This window comes from Sturnira hondurensis, unplaced genomic scaffold, assembly GCF_014824575.4.
Source record: "Sturnira hondurensis isolate 20B ecotype Veracruz unplaced genomic scaffold, ASM1482457v3 Scaffold0007865, whole genome shotgun sequence".
Lineage (NCBI taxonomy): Eukaryota > Metazoa > Chordata > Mammalia > Chiroptera > Phyllostomidae > Sturnira > Sturnira hondurensis.
In genome coordinates, this window is record NW_028080496.1 from 1,961,951 (window position 1) to 1,982,078 (window position 20,128).

The 20,128-nt window shown below is 49.8% G+C and overlaps 1 protein-coding gene across 1 annotated transcript in view; it reads right to left on the reverse strand.

Moving 5' to 3' along the window:
- The window catches only part of EFL1 (elongation factor like GTPase 1), a 67,845-nt gene that overhangs the window by 19,997 nt on the left and 27,720 nt on the right, over positions 1 to 20,128 (reverse strand). Inside the window, exons 16-17 of the mRNA XM_037053506.1 lie at positions 2,351 to 2,482; positions 534 to 681 (exon numbers count right to left, since the gene is read on the reverse strand). Of these exons, the coding sequence (XP_036909401.1) occupies positions 534 to 681; positions 2,351 to 2,482 (280 nt within the window). The remainder of the gene's footprint in view (positions 1 to 533; positions 682 to 2,350; positions 2,483 to 20,128) is intronic.

The window sequence follows — 20,128 nt, forward strand, 5'->3', positions numbered from 1 at the left end:
CCCACGGCCCTGCCCTGGCGGCCCCCTCCTCTCCCACACCATCCCAACTGCTCCAATACCCTGCCTTTGGAATAAAGAGGGGACTGTTAACAGTGATCTGGAGGCCCACTTTACGACCCTCGCAAATCCTGATGACAGAGGAGCATCAGGTTCCCCGGGTTTGCCCTGCAGAGACCCCGTCGACAGGGAGGAAGGCGGTCCCTACCGCAGCCCAGCTCACAGGAGAGGGGACCCAGCTACCTTGTTGTGCTGTCCTGCCCTGCTGTGTGCGTGGACTTCACGTAAAACACACACATATACAAACATGTTGACTCAACCTAAAATGCAGAAGTACTCACATGTAGAAGTGAATGCACCTGTTGGTTATTAAACATTGAATCTAATCACCAGTGACAGCTCGTGTTTCGGGGACATTTCATTTCTTCCCCCCAAACAAAGCCCGGCGTAAGTGCACGCGGTTCAGGGAGCTCGCAGCACCGCCCGCTGCCTCCGCGGCTGCCCCCTCGCCGCCCCCGCCGCTACCGCGGACGCACCTGTCCCTTAAGTCGTCCAGGCACCGCTGCAGGTGCACCTCCCCCGCGGTCACCAGCACATGCTCGCCCGTCTCCTGGATTAAGACCTGCACACAGGGGTCGGCCTGGTTCAGCAGCTTCATTCCTTTCACGAGCTGAGGCATCTCACCTGAGTTAACGGAACAAAACACTGATTATACACCACACAGGCACTGACACAACCTAAAGGCAAGGTCCTTGCCACGGAAGGGAAAAGAACGAGAAAATAAACTCTTTAAATAATGGTTTCTTTTCCTTCCAAACAATGCCGTGATGAGAGGAAAAGCACCTTCTGGCAACTGTATTTGTACCGAGAGCTAACGGGAGACGCGTGCACGCTCATCGATAAAATCACCAAAGAGGCGAAGCTCGCGTTTCCTACGGTGATCCATCCAAGAAACAGCACCGGAGCCCCCATTTAAAACAACTACTTGTGAAACCGCTCACGGAAGCGTGGGATCCGTGGGCTGGCCGCGACCCGCTCCCCAGCGCCCGGACGCAGTGAGCGCCAGCGCCTGCTGCCCCGCCCTCCGCCTGCGCTCTCGCTGCACCACTGCCTTTGCCCGCGGCCCCCGGAATGCGGGTGTGCGTGGGGACTCTGACCTGCACTTGAGTGCGGTTGCTTTTCCACCCCTGGGCAGAGACTCGGCCTCTGCTGTGCCCTCGAGGCCGGCCAGACGCAGCCCCTTGTCGCTGATTTAGCGGAGACTGTGGCTCTGGGGGCACTCGGACGCAGCCTGGCTTCTCGCCTGCACTTAACAGAGCTCGGCAACTCCTCAGTGCGGTGTTCGCCACGCGGGAGGAGACACGGGGGCTCTCTGCAGTCGTGGGTTCTGAGTGCGTGTGCGAGGGCCCACTATCCACATGCATCCCACTCTGTCTATTCGTGAGATGAGGCTTTTCTAATGACCACCAGCACCTCACACACACTTTATGGGCAGAGCGGGTTCCTGCGTCCTTTTACAGAGGAGGAGACGGGCACAGAGGCAGAGGAACCTGGGTCACCGTCACGGGCAGCTGGCCGGGGCCACACTCTGTAGGGGTGTCGGGCAGTCGTGCACCACACGGGGACGCGGGGAGCCCTGAGGGAGGACGGAGAGGGTGGCACTGCGTGGGGGTTTGACAGGGACGCCTGCACTGGCCCCTCTGCTGCAGACCGTGGTTTTCTTCTGTCTCCCTGAGGAGATTCACAGGCGTTACCTGCATTAACTCAGCCTTCCCAGAGTCTGAAACGTGGTTTAAAGGGACTCCTCCTGCAGAAAGACCACTGACTATATGAGTAACCAGCCCAAGGTAAAGATCAGTAAAAACAATGGCTGCCACCAGTATGAGACCAGAACAGATTCTTAAAAGACCAAAAAAAATTTTTTTTAAAGGGGTAAACACTTAAATCTGTCTCTTCATGGTGAGGGGAACAGTTTACCAATAGGCAAAGAAGATACTTTTTCAAAACAGATATGGACCATGGAGACAACGTTCAGAAAATTACACACTGGGCTGTCAGAAACCGTGCTCTGGCCCCCAAGTCCCATGCAGAGACGGCCCGGCCCCTGCCACCGAGCAGAGCACAGCCTCCTTGGTGAGCAAAGGCGCCTGAAGAGGCCCGGTCGCCCAGACACAGAGAAGCCCTCGGCAGGGCCGGGGGCCTGCGGGCCCCCGGGTGGGGACGGTTACTCCCACTGCATACCCGCAGGAGAGCTCACAGAGCACGGCTGAAACACACGGCGAGGGAGCGAGGCTCAAAGGCATTTAGAAAGTGTCAGAAACACCACGTGCTGTTAAAAACAAGGTCATCTTACTTGGGTGCTTTGGCTCAACGGCAACCCTCACAATCGGGGTGGCTTCAAAGGTGAGCGGTATGAAGGGCGGGCAGGAGGGCAAGCTACACAGCGTTGCGGATTTCAGCACGAAGTCCTGAAGGCCCCCTATTCCTGCAAGGAGGAGAGAGCCGTGGGGTCAATAACAGATGATAAATTCTAAACTTACATCAGAAAAATGAGAGCATCGACCCAGCACACACGTGACAGGAAAGACACTAAGAGAGCGCTGCAAGGGGGAGGCAGAGCTGAATGGAGGTTTTGGACCCTGCGTACCATTTAACTGCTGCTAAAGACACAGAAATTCTGCTGGGTTTTGTTTTCCAAACGTACAAATCTGGTTCCAACACCCACCTGTTCAGACCACAGAAACGATCATGTCCTGATACATACGTCTGAAAATACTATAATTATTTCTAATTATAACTCCTAGTTTTTAAAACATATTAAGTCTTACGCAGCCGTCAGCCAGGGGCCTGAAGTGGGGAGGGGGCTGGCCAATAGTCTTCTAATGGCACAGGGTCAGGTACTCCATAGCAGCACCAAATTTTAAATCTCTTAATCACCGTTAGCCCTATGCAAGCAGATGTGCAAAAGACATTATTTCATTAGAAATTCACCTCCGTCAAACTAAAGGGTGTATCTGTCTTTGAGGAGATGGGAGCAGAGAGGACGCCCCAAAAGAGAGGAAGGGGCACCCTGAGCCTCACGCCCAGAGGGAGAGCAGACACATCTCAGAACAAATGAAGAAACACTTGCAAAGGCCCTTGTGCTCTGGGGTTCGGGGAAAGCTGACGAAGGCCTGGAGGGGAGACTGGCTACATGCTTCAAGAAAAGGGGATGCAGGAGAAATGGACAGGGACACTTAATCGGCATTCTCCTTCTGCACCTGGGGCAGGAAGTAACTGCCCCCCCTTCGGTTGACAAGTGGACATAAAGGAACGGGGGATGGGAAGCCACCCAACTGAACCTCCAGCTGAACCTCGAGCTGGGCGGGGCGCAGAAGCAGAGGCTTCCACCACGCAAGCCTGGGAGGCGCCGTGGAGGTTTCTCCCAGTCCGAGCACACAGTGTGGCACCCGCCCCTCTAACAACCCCCTTGCATGCACCCCAAACTCCCTGTCTCACTACCTGAAGTAGCAGCTCTGGCTGTAAGAAAAGCCTGCGTCACGCCAGAACCTGCCCCCCCGCCCCGCCCCACCGGCACACATTCCTGTTCAGTGCTGCAGATGTCCACAGAAAACATGCGCATTCTACTCTTACGAACTAGCCTCTGGATTTTGAAGGCACCTGCCAAGCCCTTTTAACCTTCCTCCGCCTCACACTAAACACCATTAACCCCTCTACCTGTTCAGCTCACGACACGATTTCTGGACCTTTCGTGTGCGGGAGACCCTCTTCACACAGAAGTTTTACATTCGGTCCCTGTGCCTACGGTTTATTACTGTTACCTCTCGGGCCAGCACGCAGAGCGGTCTCTGCCGGGCCATAGGTCAGGGTCTGCCCAAGCTTCCACCAAGTCTATCAGATATGACGCCTCCCACGAGGCCAGGGGTTTAGGAAAACCCCACTGTAAATAGTCTCTTTCAAACCTCATCCACCCTGCTTCTGACCTCTGACCAGCACACACTCCCTTCCTGCACACACAGCGCGGTTTCCGTGGAAAGACGGAGCTGGCCCCTCCTCCCTAGCACCTGGGCCACGGGGCTGCAGATGGTCAGCATATCCTCAACACCGTCTCCTCGAACTTCTGGATTACATTATGCTGTTCAAACGACCAGACCTATTCTTGCTGTTCGCATAGATTACAAGTCCCCTAAAAACGATCAAAGGAAAAAAGCGGGTACCACAGTCTTCCTAGTCAAAAGGAAGAAATTTATGGAAAGAGTGATTCTCCAAAGATAGTACAAAACAACATGTCACCATTTTTACTTCTCTTAAAATACACGGTTAAAACCTAGGCAAGAGACCATGAAAAAAAATTTTTTTGGTGAATCACAAGAAAATGATTTAAAATCACTTTGAGAATTTCTCTATAAACTATTAGATAATTATGAAGTGTATAACTTGAAATCGATACAAAACACAATTTAAAACAAGCCTTTTGTTTTACAGATGTTATCAATCACAATTTTGAAAAAACAACAGTGTGCCCACAGCCACACCATTCTGACATTGTGAGTCTTTTCATTCTGATATATTTATTCCCCTCCTCTGCTGGCCCACGAAATTTATGTATTACATAAGTGCCCATATAATTTTTATCTGTTTACTCTCATGCCAGCTGCTTCAGTGACAATTAATAACAATTACGGGGGAATGCTTCTTTCCTATAAGATACATTTGCTAAAACATCTTTCGCCTGGGAAGAGGGGATGGATGAAGAACAAGGGAGTCGTGCCAGAATTTCTGGGAGAGAAGTGACAGTTCGGAAAATAAACACCCCAAATGGGTGTGGCTTTGATTTGTTTCAAAGATGAAGAAGGGTGAAAATTTTCCATCAAAAAAGAGTACATGGCTTAAACGAGAGTGAAAAACGGGCTGAGAAAACGGGACCCCAGAGTGCAGACACCTCACCAAACACCAGGGACCCCAGGCGCACACCACTGACATGTGTCCAGCCGAAAACGCATGACCCACGTTCTCTCTGGTCCCGGCTCTTCTCCACACAAGCACAACCAGACACACAAGTGTCTGGACTGCAGCTCACACCGCGGGGCACACACAGCCAGCCCTGGCCAGGCTGCGCACCACACCCTTCAAACGCTTCCCGACCAAAACCCAGCATTTTGCAAACCCTGCCAGGCCCAAATGTTTTCCAGGCTCTCTCTAATGTTTCCCTTTACAGCGCATCTTGTACTGTATGAAACTAAAAATAGCGTGTGGGGCCTGAGAGACGGATGGCCTCCCGCGGACAACTTTTTTTATTCTTAAAACCAGCCTGTACGTAGCACAGGTCGAATCAGTCCAGGATGAGGTCACGCTGGCAGACAGAGACGGAGAAACACGACCGAAGTCTAACCCTGCCTCCCGGGACAGGCCTGCTCCCCGTCGGGAGGGAACGGCACCCCTGCCTCTGGGAAAGTGTGGGTTCGTAAAGGGCGCTTTCACTGCAGATAGAAAAACATTATTGAGATTTAAAAAAAAAACCTCTGTGGGAAAAATATGTGAATCCTCTAGCGAGAATACAGTCTTCTAATGATCAAAGTTTTATTTCAAGCCACATTTCACATCACTACACCCAGGAACCATCAACCTGTTCCCTGTGACACATACACAATACATACACATGCACACGTGTGTGTATGGATTTACGTACAGGTTTCCCAGGCGGTGGGAATCTCAAAGCCCTGGGTTTGGAAGACCACCTTCTGCGCCGGGCCCTTCGGTCCTCGCATGCTGAACAAGCCAAGGCCCTCTGCTCCTTGTTTTATGCCTTTACTCTGCGTCTCCCGCAGAAACACGGATCCTGCTCCTGGCCCCGCGCACCCTGTAACTGCCGTCCCGGAGACAGGTGAGCGCATAAACACAAAACGGGCCTTTCCCGAGCCCGCCTGGCCAGCAGCTCCAGCGTGGATGGGCGCCGTGCAGCCAAGGTTTTCCCAGGACGGAGCGAGTGCGTCCGGGATGCCCAACAAGCCCATCGAATCTACCGCCCTCCAGCTCTCGGTGGTACCAGAGGTCCTAGGAAAAAGTCTTGCAACAATGATATCACTAGGTCAGAAATTTTTTTCTTCTCGTAGGGACAAAGGGGCTCATCACGGCTAGTAATTTTTAAGCAAGTCACATCAAGATCTGGGGCTCTCTTCTCAGGAGATCACAGGAAACGAGGAAAGGCAGGATCTGGAGAATGCACTTCTTTTTCGACAGACGTGTGGACGTCTGTGTAGATGTGGCGGGAGGGTGCCGAGGTGGGGAGCGGGCGCTGCTGGGGACCCAGGGGAGAGACCAGCCCCCGTGTGCAGCTGCGGGCCTGCCGGGGCGTGTCCACGGCCTGCGCCGCCGCCACGGCCGGCACTTCTTTTCTCCAGCCAACCTGCACCTTAGTTCCGTTCCACTTGGCATTGGAGGAACTCACATGTAATGACCGCTCTAGCTTTACGCCAGCGACCTAACTCTCCCAAGTTTCAGTTCCACACCAGCCACGTCACGTGCAGGTAAGACAGGGGGCGCTGTCGCAGGGTTCCTGTGAGGTGGCCGAGACCCAGGTCCGCAGTAGGCACTCCCGGAAAAGAGGCGGCGGCAGCAGCGGTGACGTCGGTCGTGGTAGTAGCGGCAGTTGTCTGGCTACGGGGCACGGCACCAACTTGGCGGTCTTCGGTACATGGGCCGAGCCGTGTACTATAAGGAAGGCTGCAATGACCTCTCTGAGGCACAAATGCGTATCTGGGACCAGATCCAACCATGAAAGCTGCATCCTGTGCCACTGACTTCAATTTGCATTTTTTACAACAACACATCATTTTAAGTGATGCTCCTTCAAGATGTGCACTCTAATTCAAGTGATTTAAATAAATGTGAAAGGTAAAACGTTTAGTGCCTAAGAAGGATAGAATGCCTAGTATACTTTGAAACAATGCTGAACATTTGTTTTAAGCTTTTATAAAAGAAAGGAGACATGGCTTTACTCGAGGAGGAAATTATAACTGGATTTCTTCTACCTTTAAACTTGAGATATTTCCAAATAAAAACAGGGAGCAGAGTCACCGCTGGAGGAAATGGCACTTGGTCACAAGCACACAACAGGTCCCGACGGGAATGACCAAAGAAAGAAAGACTGAGGGGAACTAGAATGGACAGCGAAGGTGCAAAAGGCACTTCAAACTACAAGCTTTTTCTGAGGGCAGTGGGTCAGATGCAAGAGAAACAGCAAGGGTCAGTGAACAACGCCTTCTTGAGAAAGTCAGCGGATATAGAAAACACACGCCCAGGCAGCGGGGGGGCGGTTAACGCGGTCTGTCTGCTCACACATCAGTGGAAATGAACGCGGGCCCCGTAAAGGCCCACAAGTGGAAATCGCAAGGGGCAACAGCGGTAGAAAGGAGGGGCTCTATTCAGGAAAAGGCACTGAACACAACTAGCAAATAAAATGGAAAAAAGGATACAGTTTCAGCTGTACCATACACCACCTAGAAAAATAAATTTCACGTGGATCAAAGCCCCAAGCGCAAAACACGAAACCTGAAGGCTCACAGCATGAGACGACACCGTATGACTAAAGATCAGCAGACCTCTTACTACATTCTAAAACAATGACAAAAATGCCACACACAAAGTCAGAAGTTACAAACCAGACACCTGCAATGTTCACAGGACACAAAGACCTGAGTCTATAAGCGTAACATACAAAGAACTAGTAGGAACCAGTGAAAAAGACAAGCAATCGATGAGGAATTTAAGCAAAGAATGTAAGCAGTTTCAAGAAAAGACACGAAAAGAAAGCTTCACGCAATCAAAAAAAAAAAAAACATGAAAAAGAATCTTAATCTAACTAAAGACAAGGTAAACAATGAGACATTGTTTTAGGAAACCGTGGCATGTGCAGGCATCTGCCAGGTGTGTGCAGAACGAAAACGTAGGTCTCATGCGGCGGAGGGGGAACAGAAGCTGCTGGGCCCACGCGGAGGGCTCCTCGGCAACGCCCCGCCGAGCGCATGCCCAGACCACGCAGCGCCTCCGCCGAGAGCGCGGTCTGTGTGTCTCAGCACAGCACAGAGCGCAGGCACAGCAGCGGCGGACGCGCTCACTGGGCCATGGGGCGACTCTCCTGCTATGGGCAACTTGGGAATAGGCAGGGCACCTCTGGCTAGGGCCCCTTCTGGCTTCAGCAGCAAGGGCCTGGGGCCAGTGCCCCACAATGTGTGGATGTGACCCACACAGACGGGTTTATAACGATCTGACCCCAAATCCATATGCATTTCATGAACAAAGTGTGTTTGCAGTTTAATGGGCACTGAATGTTCAGGAATGTTGCCCTGGAAATGAGCTGCGCACCGTTTTACCACCAGCCTCTCGCAGTGTCTGAGTCATCGGTGCCACCGCCGCATCTCGCTGCACCTGCAGCCGCCACGCCCACGGCGGCTGCAGGCGTCTGGCGTGATCAAGCCGTCCAGCACAGTCCAACCGAACATTTCCATAGGGCAACAGACTTGGATTTTACTGCAAACCATTTCCCTTTTTTTTTTATCCTTGTAACACAGTTACTAGGTGCTGTACTGATGTTTTTGAAATTAGGTTGGCAGCTAGCTATCTTTCAATTTCCTTGCTAGGTGGATGTTCACTATACTATATACCATTCTTGTGATTATATTTTAAAAAAATCCTTTTAAGCCAGAAACTCAAAGACGCCTTTCTGTGGCTTCTGTGCCTTGAATGCTTGCATGGCTGGATTACTCAAAAATAAACCCTGGGGTTACGCTGTAGTGCACAACATTCGCATTAATCAACAATTCAGGCCCTAAGAACTGAAACTGTGCTCTCCCTCTGAACTGCCAGTCCTGGACTCCCTGGCCCCAGAGTCCACACGGGGAGTCTCGGGTTCCTATCTGATCTCGAGCCGGAATGTCTCCCGAGGTTAATCAAGGTCCTGAGAGTGGGCAGACTGACAGCCTCAGTGCCTCGGAAAGACCCTCATCTCCAGACCCACCCGCAGGCCAGGCCAGGCCAGCATGAGGCTTCCCCGTGTCACCTGACTTTGCCCCTGGGTCCTTGCCATTTGGAAGGAACACTTCTGTACTGGGTAATGTTTTCCGCAAAGTCACATCAGGAACTGTGGAATTTAGAAGGAGCTACAGAACCTTGCAGTCGGAAAGGTCACGACTTGAGAAGAAGTCCTGTGCTCTTTAGGGTTGCGTCACCAGCCTGCATCTGCTGCCGAGTGACGTTTACAGACCTGTGCTGAGCACCGCAGAGGAGATGGGGATGACGATCCCAAGATGCCACATTCCATTTTCCTGGCCCTTGGTTACTGTAAGTGCTGCTAAGGCATTTTAAAAACTCAGTCACATTGATGCTGATAATACATTCCAGCCCCCGGGCCTCGCAGCCTGAGATTTTGGGGACCCCAGCCATGGGTTTGCACCTCGATGTGGCCATGACGAGGGCCCAGATAAGGCTCACTTGCTGTTAGAACCAACGGGAGAAATGTAATTCCTAAGGGGAAAAGTAACAATACTTGAACGTTAACTAAATTTTCAGCAAACACGGGCCATCTCAGTCCCAGCCAATCCTCTTTCCAGTGCGTGCCTGTGAGAAGCAGCAGCCGCTTTCAGAGCAGCTCGGTTCCCACGGACCGACCGAGTCACCGACCAGCGAGATCGGAAGTAAACACCTGCCGGTCGGATTTGGTACGTTAACATCATTTTAAGTGCCAGTGCAGTTTTGTATCGCAGAAGGGATGGATCTCAGTTTTAATATCATAAAAGCCAACTATCAGTAGGTTACTGCTGGTGTTGTTGTAAGGCGCTCAAACTCTTTATAAAGGACCAAGGAGCTGGTACCAGACGGCTGTATTAACGGAGACACTGACTAGAGATGGGACCCCACACTGGTTCATCCGTTCCCCTTCACCATCCTCCTGTGAAGTGACAGATGAATACATTTCTACAATGCAGCAATTTTTATTAGTGAGAACATCCTAAAGGCCCAGTGATAGAAGATGGGGTAACTAAATGAAATACCATACAACCACTAACAAATTAAATTTTGAAGGCTACTTCGGCACAGATAAGACAATATAAAATTCTTTGCAAATAGAATTCTAGAAATAAAAAGAAATAAAATGAAAAATTAAAATTGTAATAGTGTTGGTGTTGAGATTATGAATGATTATTTTAAAAGATTTAGCAGAAAGGTTAACTCAGGGAGTAGGAGAAACCATCTGTAATAAATATATCAAACCAGGGACTCCTACAAAAAACATATAAAAATGCCTACAAACAATACAAAAGAGGCAGAGAATATTAAAAAGAAGTAAAAAAGGCAGGCATTTTAAAAATAAGTAAAAAAATAAACTATGGTCAACAAACAGATAAAAAGGCACTTCACTAGTCATCAAGGAAACCAACATAAAATACTACTCCATACACATGAGAATGGCTCAAATAAGAAGAAAACGTGTTGGAGCAAAGATGGACAAACAGAACTTTAAGAGACTCCTGGAAGTATAAACTGTCACTAAGCTTGAATACAAACCTACTGTATGACACGGCCAGAAAGGTGCACAAATATTCAGCAAAAGACAAGAATATTCCAAGCAACAATGTTTACAATAACTAAATACGGGACATAATCTAAATGTTCACCAAGAGAAGAGTGGATAAACGGCGGCAGGCCCACAACACAGCAAAAAGAACGGCCTTGTCACAGCCTTGTGCAGTGCCATATGAGCCCCAGAGCCAGGCACCGAAGGAAGGAAGCCCAACCCCAGAGTCTGCTCTCTCGGCTCCAGCTCACGAGGCACCGAGAGGCAGGTGAGACGAATCTGCGGCGTGAGACTCCACCTGGGGAGGCGGGGGCAGGGGCACTACCTCAAAGCAGGCCTGGCTGGCTTCTGGCACGCTGGCCGTGTTCCGCTGCTGCTTGTAACACTGGCGAAAACTATATCAGGCTCTGGTTCAAGATTTGCATCCTTTTCTGTATGCCTATTATGCATCAATAAAAATGTGCTTAAAAATGTTATCAGACACAAATTACATGGCTATGTAAAGTACGTCTGAATCTTTTAGACATGCCATTAACTGTGACAAATAAAGATGAGCCATTTCAGAGCCCCTAGAAATCGGTGGCAGAAGCACACATGGTTTGTCTCATACCTTCCCCTCCACATCACCCAGTGACTGACGCAGTGGGTCTCTCACTGTAATGCCCCTACACAGCTCTTCTGAACAGGACTGTCCTTGTACAAATCACTTCCCCGGTGGAACAGGCGCCGCCAGCCTCCTCCCGGCGGCTCGCCTCTGCCGGCTCTCCGGGGTGGGACTCCACAGGGGCCTCCGAGCAGAGAAGCGCTGCTTCTGTGTGCCACACCGTCGGAGGGTATTCGGCACCGACTGTGGCCCCGTGCCTTTCAGAGGTCAGCTCTCCCAGGTTTTGCTCTTCCAAAGGTCTGGGTCAGGCGGGCCACTGGGCCGGGCCAGAGGGCAAATCAAAGTCTCTCTGGAAACCAAGGCTTGGCGGCTGGATCCCTCCGCCACATCTGGCTGCGTGTTCCTCCAGAGCAGCTTCCTTGCAGGAGGCACCTCCATCACCTCAAGGGCCCACCTCTACAGCTTGCTTATGAAGTAGCACTGTCTCTGACTTAAGACAGAAAAGTAAAACGTGAACACCAGCAGGTCCTCAGAGTCCGACCATTTCACAGATGAGGGATCTGAGGGGCACAGCGGGGAAGCCTGACCCCAGGCCACCATCCCTGGCCATTAGGAGGAGGCCCAGTCTTCATGCCTCCCAGGTCAGGGCTTTGTCCTCTGTGCCTCGCTTCCTCCAAGTATTCCAGATGAGATACAGTTTCCCAAGGTAAATAAATAACCATAATATTTACATTCCTTCCCAGAACGATTGTACTCTCACTTACAAGTCTTTCCTCCACTGAAGGAAAAGTACAGATGCCAAATATGGTAGAGAAGGAGAGGACAGGGGGAAGAACGAGGGGGACAGAGGCAGTGAGTGGGTCACTCTCTGTCCTGTAGAGCCGGTTAGACACAGGGACAGAGCACAGCCGGCGGAGAGGACGAGGCAGTCACTCCCGGAGACTTAGGTTTCTTTGCCCAGGACCCCCCTAGAGACCCTGTCGCCAGCACAGGGGCACAGCAACCAGCCGCATGAGTAGACCTGGAGAACGCTAGCTGTTCCCGCCCAGCCTCTGGCCCCATGCTGGCGACACTTAGAATCTCAGCAGCCAGTAACTTTTTTCTTTTTCTTAATTTCTTTTAGGTATTTAGTAAGTTGGAATTTTTTGTTGTTAATTTTACTTTTACCCTCTTTTCATTTAAGAAGACATTATAATGAATGAGGCAAATCAGTGGCATGGAGAGAAAAGTTCGTCGCCCCATCCTTGCTCCTGATAAACACTCCCCGCACCGTGTGTATTGTTTACGCAAACAAAATGCATTCACGTCACTTTTTAACCCATCTATTTTTATCTTCCTGTGTGAGGCAGAAATGTAACTTTAACTTTTTTGTTTTTGAAAACAGGCGACCTAAAGTCCTAACTCTATGAATGGGGATGGGGGCAAAGACAGAAAAACGGAAGCACCCAGTTCCTAAGAACGGCCTGTCTTCGGGCAGGGGCACTGCGCATGCGTGACTCCGCAGACCTCGACCCGGCTCTGAGAGGCCAGTGTGGGGGCACTGATTTACGGGTGGGTTTCTTTTCCCGCACGCAAGCACTTCCTTCACGTTAACACAGGCTGGGGAAACGGGGATCGCCTTTAAATTTTTAGCAGAATGGTGGAATTATTATTCACCCCACTATTTGAGCTGATTTTGGACCGAAGTCCTCAGATGAGAGACTTGACAATTCTCTTTTACGACCGCACGTACTTTCGCTGCAGGCTGTCTCACTGCATTTTATCCAACAATCCCTTCTCGGTCAAACCGAGTAATCTGACATTTTCACCTTCTTCCTTACAATCTACCTAGCTTACCTTTACTTCCAAAAGTCATGGGACATCCCCCAGATAACACAAAGGACCCGAAAGGTACCTAGCACGTCCCCACGCTGGAGAGACAGTTTGGGAGGCACGGGAGAGTGCACTGCGCAATGTCTTGTCTGTGTGAACTCGGGCAGCTTCCTGTCCGTCCCATTTTAGAGTCTGGGCTTATTTTATCTGTGTGGCTGGTCCCACTGGGAGTGTGTGGCTGGTCCCACTGGGAGTGTGTGGCTGGGCCCCGGCTCAGAGGCAAGCCTTATCACAGAGCAGCCGGGCAGTCCCTTCTTCTCAGGGAGACCACACACTGGGGTCAGTAACCCCCACCTCCTTCAGCGGAAGGAGCTTCTTCCCAGGTCAACCTGATCACAGGGTTTTGCCTTTTCCACACGAGAATAACTTTTTCTGAAATACATATTTTTAAAGACTTATTTATTTATTTTTAGAGAAGGGAAGGGAGGGAGACAGAAACATCAATGTGTTTGCCTCTCCTGCGCCCCCTACTGGGGAATCTGGCCAGCAACCCAGGCTTGGGCCCTGACCAATGCGCCCTGACTGGGAATCGAACCTCCATCCTTTGGTTTATAGTCTGGTGCTCCATCCGCTGAGCCACACCAGACAGGGCTACAATAACTTTTAAAAAGCTAACTTATGTTCCTAAGTCACTCTGAGGTTGCTACAAATGTTTGTTAACAACTATGGTCCGAACTTTCCTGATGCCTCCGCCGAGTCCTGCGCGCACCGGGAGCACCACTCACTGTTCAGAGTCCCGTGTGTCTCAACTGCGGTTCTTCTGCAGTGACACAGCTGTCACACCTTTCCTGGTGAACGTGTGTAACAATGACTTTCCTGACAATACCAACAGTAAAACAAGTGGATTAAGAAGAATCGTTAACCACGGACTGGAAGCCCGAGCTCCTCTCCTCGCTCAGCCCCTGTTCAGGCCTGCTTCGCGTCTCTCCTCACCCCAGGTCCTGGAGGGCTGCGGCTTCGGAGAAAGGAAACCACAACCATGCGGACAAAAACGTGACCGGCTCGAGCCTCCCTTGAAAGGTGAGCCCTTCATTAATAACGTGCGCCGCCCGAGTATTCTGCTCTTGGACTCTGGAGAGAACCTGACATTGTTCTTCCGGGCAAACCTCCAGCTTTCAGGGAATCCTGTGCTTGGCTCTGTTTCAGTGCTGGCTTCAGTGACTCCCTAAGAAATTGAACCAGCTGCCAACTGACCCTATTCACACACAGGGGACACAGGGCCTATTGTAAACCCAGGGACAATATTCAGACTGGCTAAAGATTCAGCACCTCAGAGCTACAGAGCAAATTTTCCTGGACCCTCCTGAAAACCTTTGTCGTTATTACACTTCTTCCAACTCCTTCCTGAGATTTAGGGAGGATGGGTACACTTATCACCAAATCTGTTCTCCTTGGCTGGTGTCTGACAAGAAGTCTATTCCAAGCAGTCCTATGACTTTTTGGTTAGAATGACGTTTTTCTTTGGAAATGCTGTCTCTTTCTGTATGTCCACTGATTCTCCTATGTTCGCTCCAAGAGACAGAAGTGGCCACGTTGGCTTCGTAAGTGATGAAGTGATGAGGAGCTATGCCAGAGCACATACAGGCTTCTCTTCAACTCTCTGGCCACTTCAGATCCACTGGACATTTCTTTTTTTTTTTTTAAGATTTTATTTACTTATCTTTAGAGAGGAAGGGAAGGAGAAAAGGAGAGAAACATCAATGTCTGGTTGCCTCTCATGAGTCCCCTGCTGGGAACTGGCCTGCAACCCAGGCATGTGCCCTGACTGGGAATCGAACCGTGATCATGTGGTTTGCAGGCCCACGCTCAATCCACTGAGCTACAGCAGCCAGGGCTTCCACTGGACATTTCTGCGCCTTCGTGGCGGTGCCATCGTCCACACGGAAGGAGGAAGAATTGGCAGTAGGATGAGAGCAGGGATTTTACCTCTATCTCAAGTAACGATGTTTTCATGTCTTTTTTTTTTTTAAAGATTGTATTGGTTTATTTTTAGAGAGAGGGAAAGGGAGAAAGAAAAGGAAAGAAACATCAATGTGTGGTTGCCTCTTGCACGCCCCCTGCTGGGAACTGGCCTGCAACCCAGGCAGGTGCCCTGACTAGGAATTAAACCGCAACCCTTTGGTTCGCAGGCCCGCGCTCAATCCACTGAGCCACACCAGCCGGAGCTTCATGTCTCAAGTAATATAAGCATCAACACTGACTTAATAGTGGGGTATGTGTGTGTAAATGAGCTTTAATGTCTGTAGGACATTTCTGAAAAGGTACATTAAGTCACAAGCAAAATGTCAATACATTCTCTGAAACATAAACTACAGGGTTATTACTTTACTTTCAGATTCTCCTTAATCTTTTCCATCCCGGTTTGCAGCCCTACTGTGACGAAAAAGAGGAATTGTTCTGTGATGAAAATCATTTAAATTCACTTTTATCAGCTTAGGTATTTAAGAAAAACTGACAGTTTTCTTCACACCATCTTTTCTGCTTAGCTACTTCCACACCTTTTGCTACACGTATTATTCATTAACCACACCTCAATAAATCATATATTATTATAAAAACAAAGAACAACAAAAACAAGTTGATTTCGTTGGAGCTATTAATTTCCAAGAAGATTACTTAAAGCAGTAAAGTTTTCTTTTACAGAAAATAAAGTTTAAAGTTTCATTATACAACAGGAACACCTGGAAATGATTTGCAGGCTTTCAAAGTCACCATTCTAATAGGTATGACTTCCAACCTGCCCGTTACTGGCCTTTGAAATACAGACGCTAAAAGCACACTGGACAGATCGAATACTGCAGATAAAAGCGTTCTGGAAAGCATACGGTGCTATAAAAACATACGGGGGCGGTATTAAAAATGGATTTGGACAAGAAATCCCAAGCTCATTCATTTCAGTGATTCCCTCAAGTCTCGGGCGAGGGCAGAAAATGGAGCGACTTCAATCCAGACCCAGGTCTGCCTCTGACCGGGGTCCTTTCGGGCCAGTCGGCTTTCATCAAATTACCCTCTGTCCCTAAAGGATTAGAAACGAACCCAGAGCTTCTGGTCAGCGCCACAGCTTTTCACGCAGAACCATCACGCTCCCTTTCTTAAAGGACATTTGAAAACTGTGTAATCAAATCTGAAAGCAACTTTTCAGGCATCGCATGTAGTCTTCCTGACAAAGACGAGCCTTATATTTGTGGCAAAGTTAAAAATCTCTGGCTGTAGCTAAATAGTTGGTGATAAAATAGTCACAAAGACAAGGAAAGTCCTCATGTGAACTGATAAAGGGGTTAATAACAGTAATACATTTGAAAAGACGTCAGAAGCGATAAACTGCCCACAGGCAGAGTCTGTGCACACCACGCACGGTGCCTCTGGACAGGCCTCAGGCCCAGCTGCCCCCTGCACCGAACTCGTACCCCATCCAGCATTAATCTAACAAAACAAGACAAAGAGGCGCTGGCTGCTGTGTGCGTGTGTGTGTATAGAGAACCCCTACGGAAGGGTACATGCTCATCTGGTAGCAAAGATGGGACTTACATTTCTGTATCGTTCAGATTTTTACTATAAGCATGCTTTACTTTTGAAAACCAAATGAGTAAAATCAAAGCAAAAACTTGACTAAATTTGCTAACAAAGAATGGGTATTATTTTGAAAATACAAAACAATTCAAGTTACATATATATATGCGTGTGCATGTGTAAAATACAGACAGTCTTCCAAAACTGGGTTTGGTCAGTGGTGCTGTTGGGGTGGATGGATGCTCAGCCCGGCTCGATCCCACCCCCCCAGGACCTGCGGGACCTCACATCCTCAGACTGGACAGACTGGACAATTTCACCTTCCTTCTGTGAGGCCACCCTGCCTTCTAGGACTGGCCCCAGAAACATTTCCTGGGCACTTACTTAGTTCAAAGCGGTCAGAGGTGTGAGGACAGCTCGCTCTCCCAGGACAGGGGGACGGCGGCGAAGGCCCCTTCCGCCCTCTCCCCCACAGTCCTAGTTTTGGGATCTAACACCAGATAAGGTTCACTGACAGAAACAAAACACAAAATATGAAAAATACTCTATGACATATGCAACGCAAATTTACCGACTTGATACATTTTAAAATAAGTTTTAATCTGGTTATGATGTGTAAGTTTTGAAAATATTTTCATATCATTTAGTTAGAATCAATATATGAAATTTATCTATAACTATACCAGTAAATGGACACTTTCTACTTGTTTTGGGTTTTTTTGGTCACATTTTAACATAGGTTTAACACACCTGGTTTCAGTTATAAACTTGTCTAACCTCATAAAGGGATTTTTTTTTAAATCCAGTATCCAAAGCATAAATTAGGCTTATGAAGAAAATCAAACTTTTGTGGGCGAAACATATCTAGAAAACACTGGAAGTTAGTAGAAAAAAAAACCACAGTATTTTGAAACCCCCGGGTAGGACCAGCGCCGCATGCCTCGCAGGCTGTCTCGGCCCGGTGTCCGTGGGCTGTGGACAGCCGTGTCGCCGGGCCCATGTCTGGGCTGACCCATCCAGCTGCACACGGGACACACAGCCTCGGCGCCTCCAAGTCTGCACTTGGATGCAGGCCTTTGGGAGACATCAATTCCTGGTGAATACAACGAACATCAGAAGCAACAAAGAAGCACATGACGGGTGGTTCCAGGCTAGAAACTCACGTTCCTAGAACAAGCTGGGTCTCCCTTCTCCCCTTCTGATCTGCAGGCCCTCAATTTCCCCATACGTAATCGAAAATGAAACAGTACCTCCCATTCGTCCTGCTCAAAATTCCATTCCTCTATGCCCAAAGGGGGCACCAGGGAGGCGGAAGAGCCAAGCATCCATTTGCTCCCACCCACACTGTGAAGTGAGGCCCAGTGACCTGCACCCACCGTGAACGAGGCCTGGGCTCGGCAGCACAGACAAGCCTGAAGAACGGCGGTCTCTGCCCCCAGAGGTCAGAGACACCAACCGAAAGCACGAGCAACACCACAGAACGCCTGTTCTGAGAGAAAGGGATTAAAAGTATATGGGAACCCGTAGGAAGGAGCCAGGCATCTCTCCTAGAGCAGGTGGGCCCGCCGACAGAGTGGCGGCACCGGGGCGGGGTGTGAGCCCGAGCCGACCGGGCAGCACAGGGAGAAAAAGCACCTGGGAAGGAGAGACAGCGGGTTCTGGGACCCAGAGGCATGAAGATCCCGATGTGGTCACTGTCGGTGGGAATGCAAATTGGTTTATGCACTGCAGACACTGTAGGAAGGTTTCCGAAAACATTGAAAACACAGCAAAAATAGGACCCAGCCATTCCAGGTCTGCGTGCATACCCAAACAAACACACCCGGGATCCCAAAGAGCGTGTGCACCCCAGGTTCACTGCACCATTCTCACAGCCGGGACACGGACACCGAGTGTCCATCAACAACGGAATGATGCACAATGAAGCTGTCATGCATGCACGCACACATACACACAAATGGAGTATTATTCAGCCACGGCAAAGAGGGAAAGCCTGCCGCGTGCAATGACATGGACAGACCTTAAAGGCATCGTACTGAGTGCGGTAAGTCAAAGACAAACGCTGTCTGGTATCATTTACATGCGGAATCTAAAAAAGCCCAGTCCACAGAAACAGAGCGCAGAAGGGCGGTCACGGGAGGCTGGGGGCAGGGAAACTGGGGACATGCTGTTTTAGGGTGCTACCTCGCACACCTGTAGAGAAATCCTGGGGGCGCACGCACCGCACAGTGACTGCACACAACAAGCACTGCACTATAAACGTCAGAGTCGCTCGATCTCACTGTTCTCACCACGCACGAGACAGGACTGAGGGTGACCACGTGACACAACCGGGTGCCAGCTAACACACAGTTCCAGTGATGTTCCAAACACAAATGTATCCAATGGCCGCACCCTGCCCCTTGAACTCACACAACGTTCTGTGTCCATTACCTCTCAATAAAGACAGATTTTTAAAAAGTCCTGACGTAGTCGAGAGCAGTGAGAAGTGAAGCAGCGGGTGTGAGGCGGGGAGAAGCAGCCAGGCCGTGAAGGCCTGTGGGAGGTCGCACACAAAACCCACCTGGGCTCCTGGGAAGGGACGCCCGCAATGAGGAAGTGCGAGGGCCCCTGGGAGAGATTTCTCCTTGGGGGCTGGGGGTCGGAGGGGGTCTCACCGGCTCAGCTCCAGCTGGATAAAACGGACACTTTCTCACGGTTCGCCTCCTCTCTTCTCCCTCCGGAGCTCAGCCAAGCCACTTCTCCTCCTGTCCTCCCATCAGCTCCCTTCCCGAGAGAAGCGAGCTCCAGCTCCAGACCTCCCTGTCCAAGCGTAGAGGAAACCCGGCCTCCCTGAGACTCCGGTCCCCCTTTCCTAGGAGGAAGGGGCTGGACTGCGCGACCTATAAAACTCGGGGACTCTCTGAGGAGGAGGTAAAAAGTAGCATGTTTTCATTTTCACCACCACGGAAAGGGAGGAGAACCAGTAACAGCAGTGTTTAAAATAATCTCAGCTACACAACTGTACAGAAAACACAATCGAGCTAATAAGGGATGGCTGGGCCACTCTAATTAGTTATGTAAGTCAAAAAGTTCTCGGGTTTCTCGTCTGCCAAATTAAGGTCACAAATTTACCACTCAAGTTGGCTGTGAGGCTTAAATGAGAACACACACAAAAGTGACTCTCTGCACACCGGGCACGCAACACACTCAAGTGAACTCGGGTTCAATCCAGCCTGACGTGTCTCTCAAGTGGGTTTATCAGCCTGACATCCTTTGTATCAGTTAACAAAAGATATGCAAATAGCCCGACAGTATGTGACCTGCTTCGAGAATGAAATTTTATAATTGCCATTTTGGAAAAATTGAAGGCTTGTGGCTAAAAGAAAAACAACTATTATACAATAAATCTGCTGCTTCTGTAGAGACTAAAAGGAAAGGCCTCTCTCGCCGCCCCCCCCAGGGGGAAGGGGCTCTGCCTTTGATTTGCAAAGCATATCTGATTTCATCCAGCCATTCCCGAGTCAAATAAGAAGACGGGTTTACATACAGGGAAGGAATAACAACTCTTCTTACTTCAACGCTGCACTTAA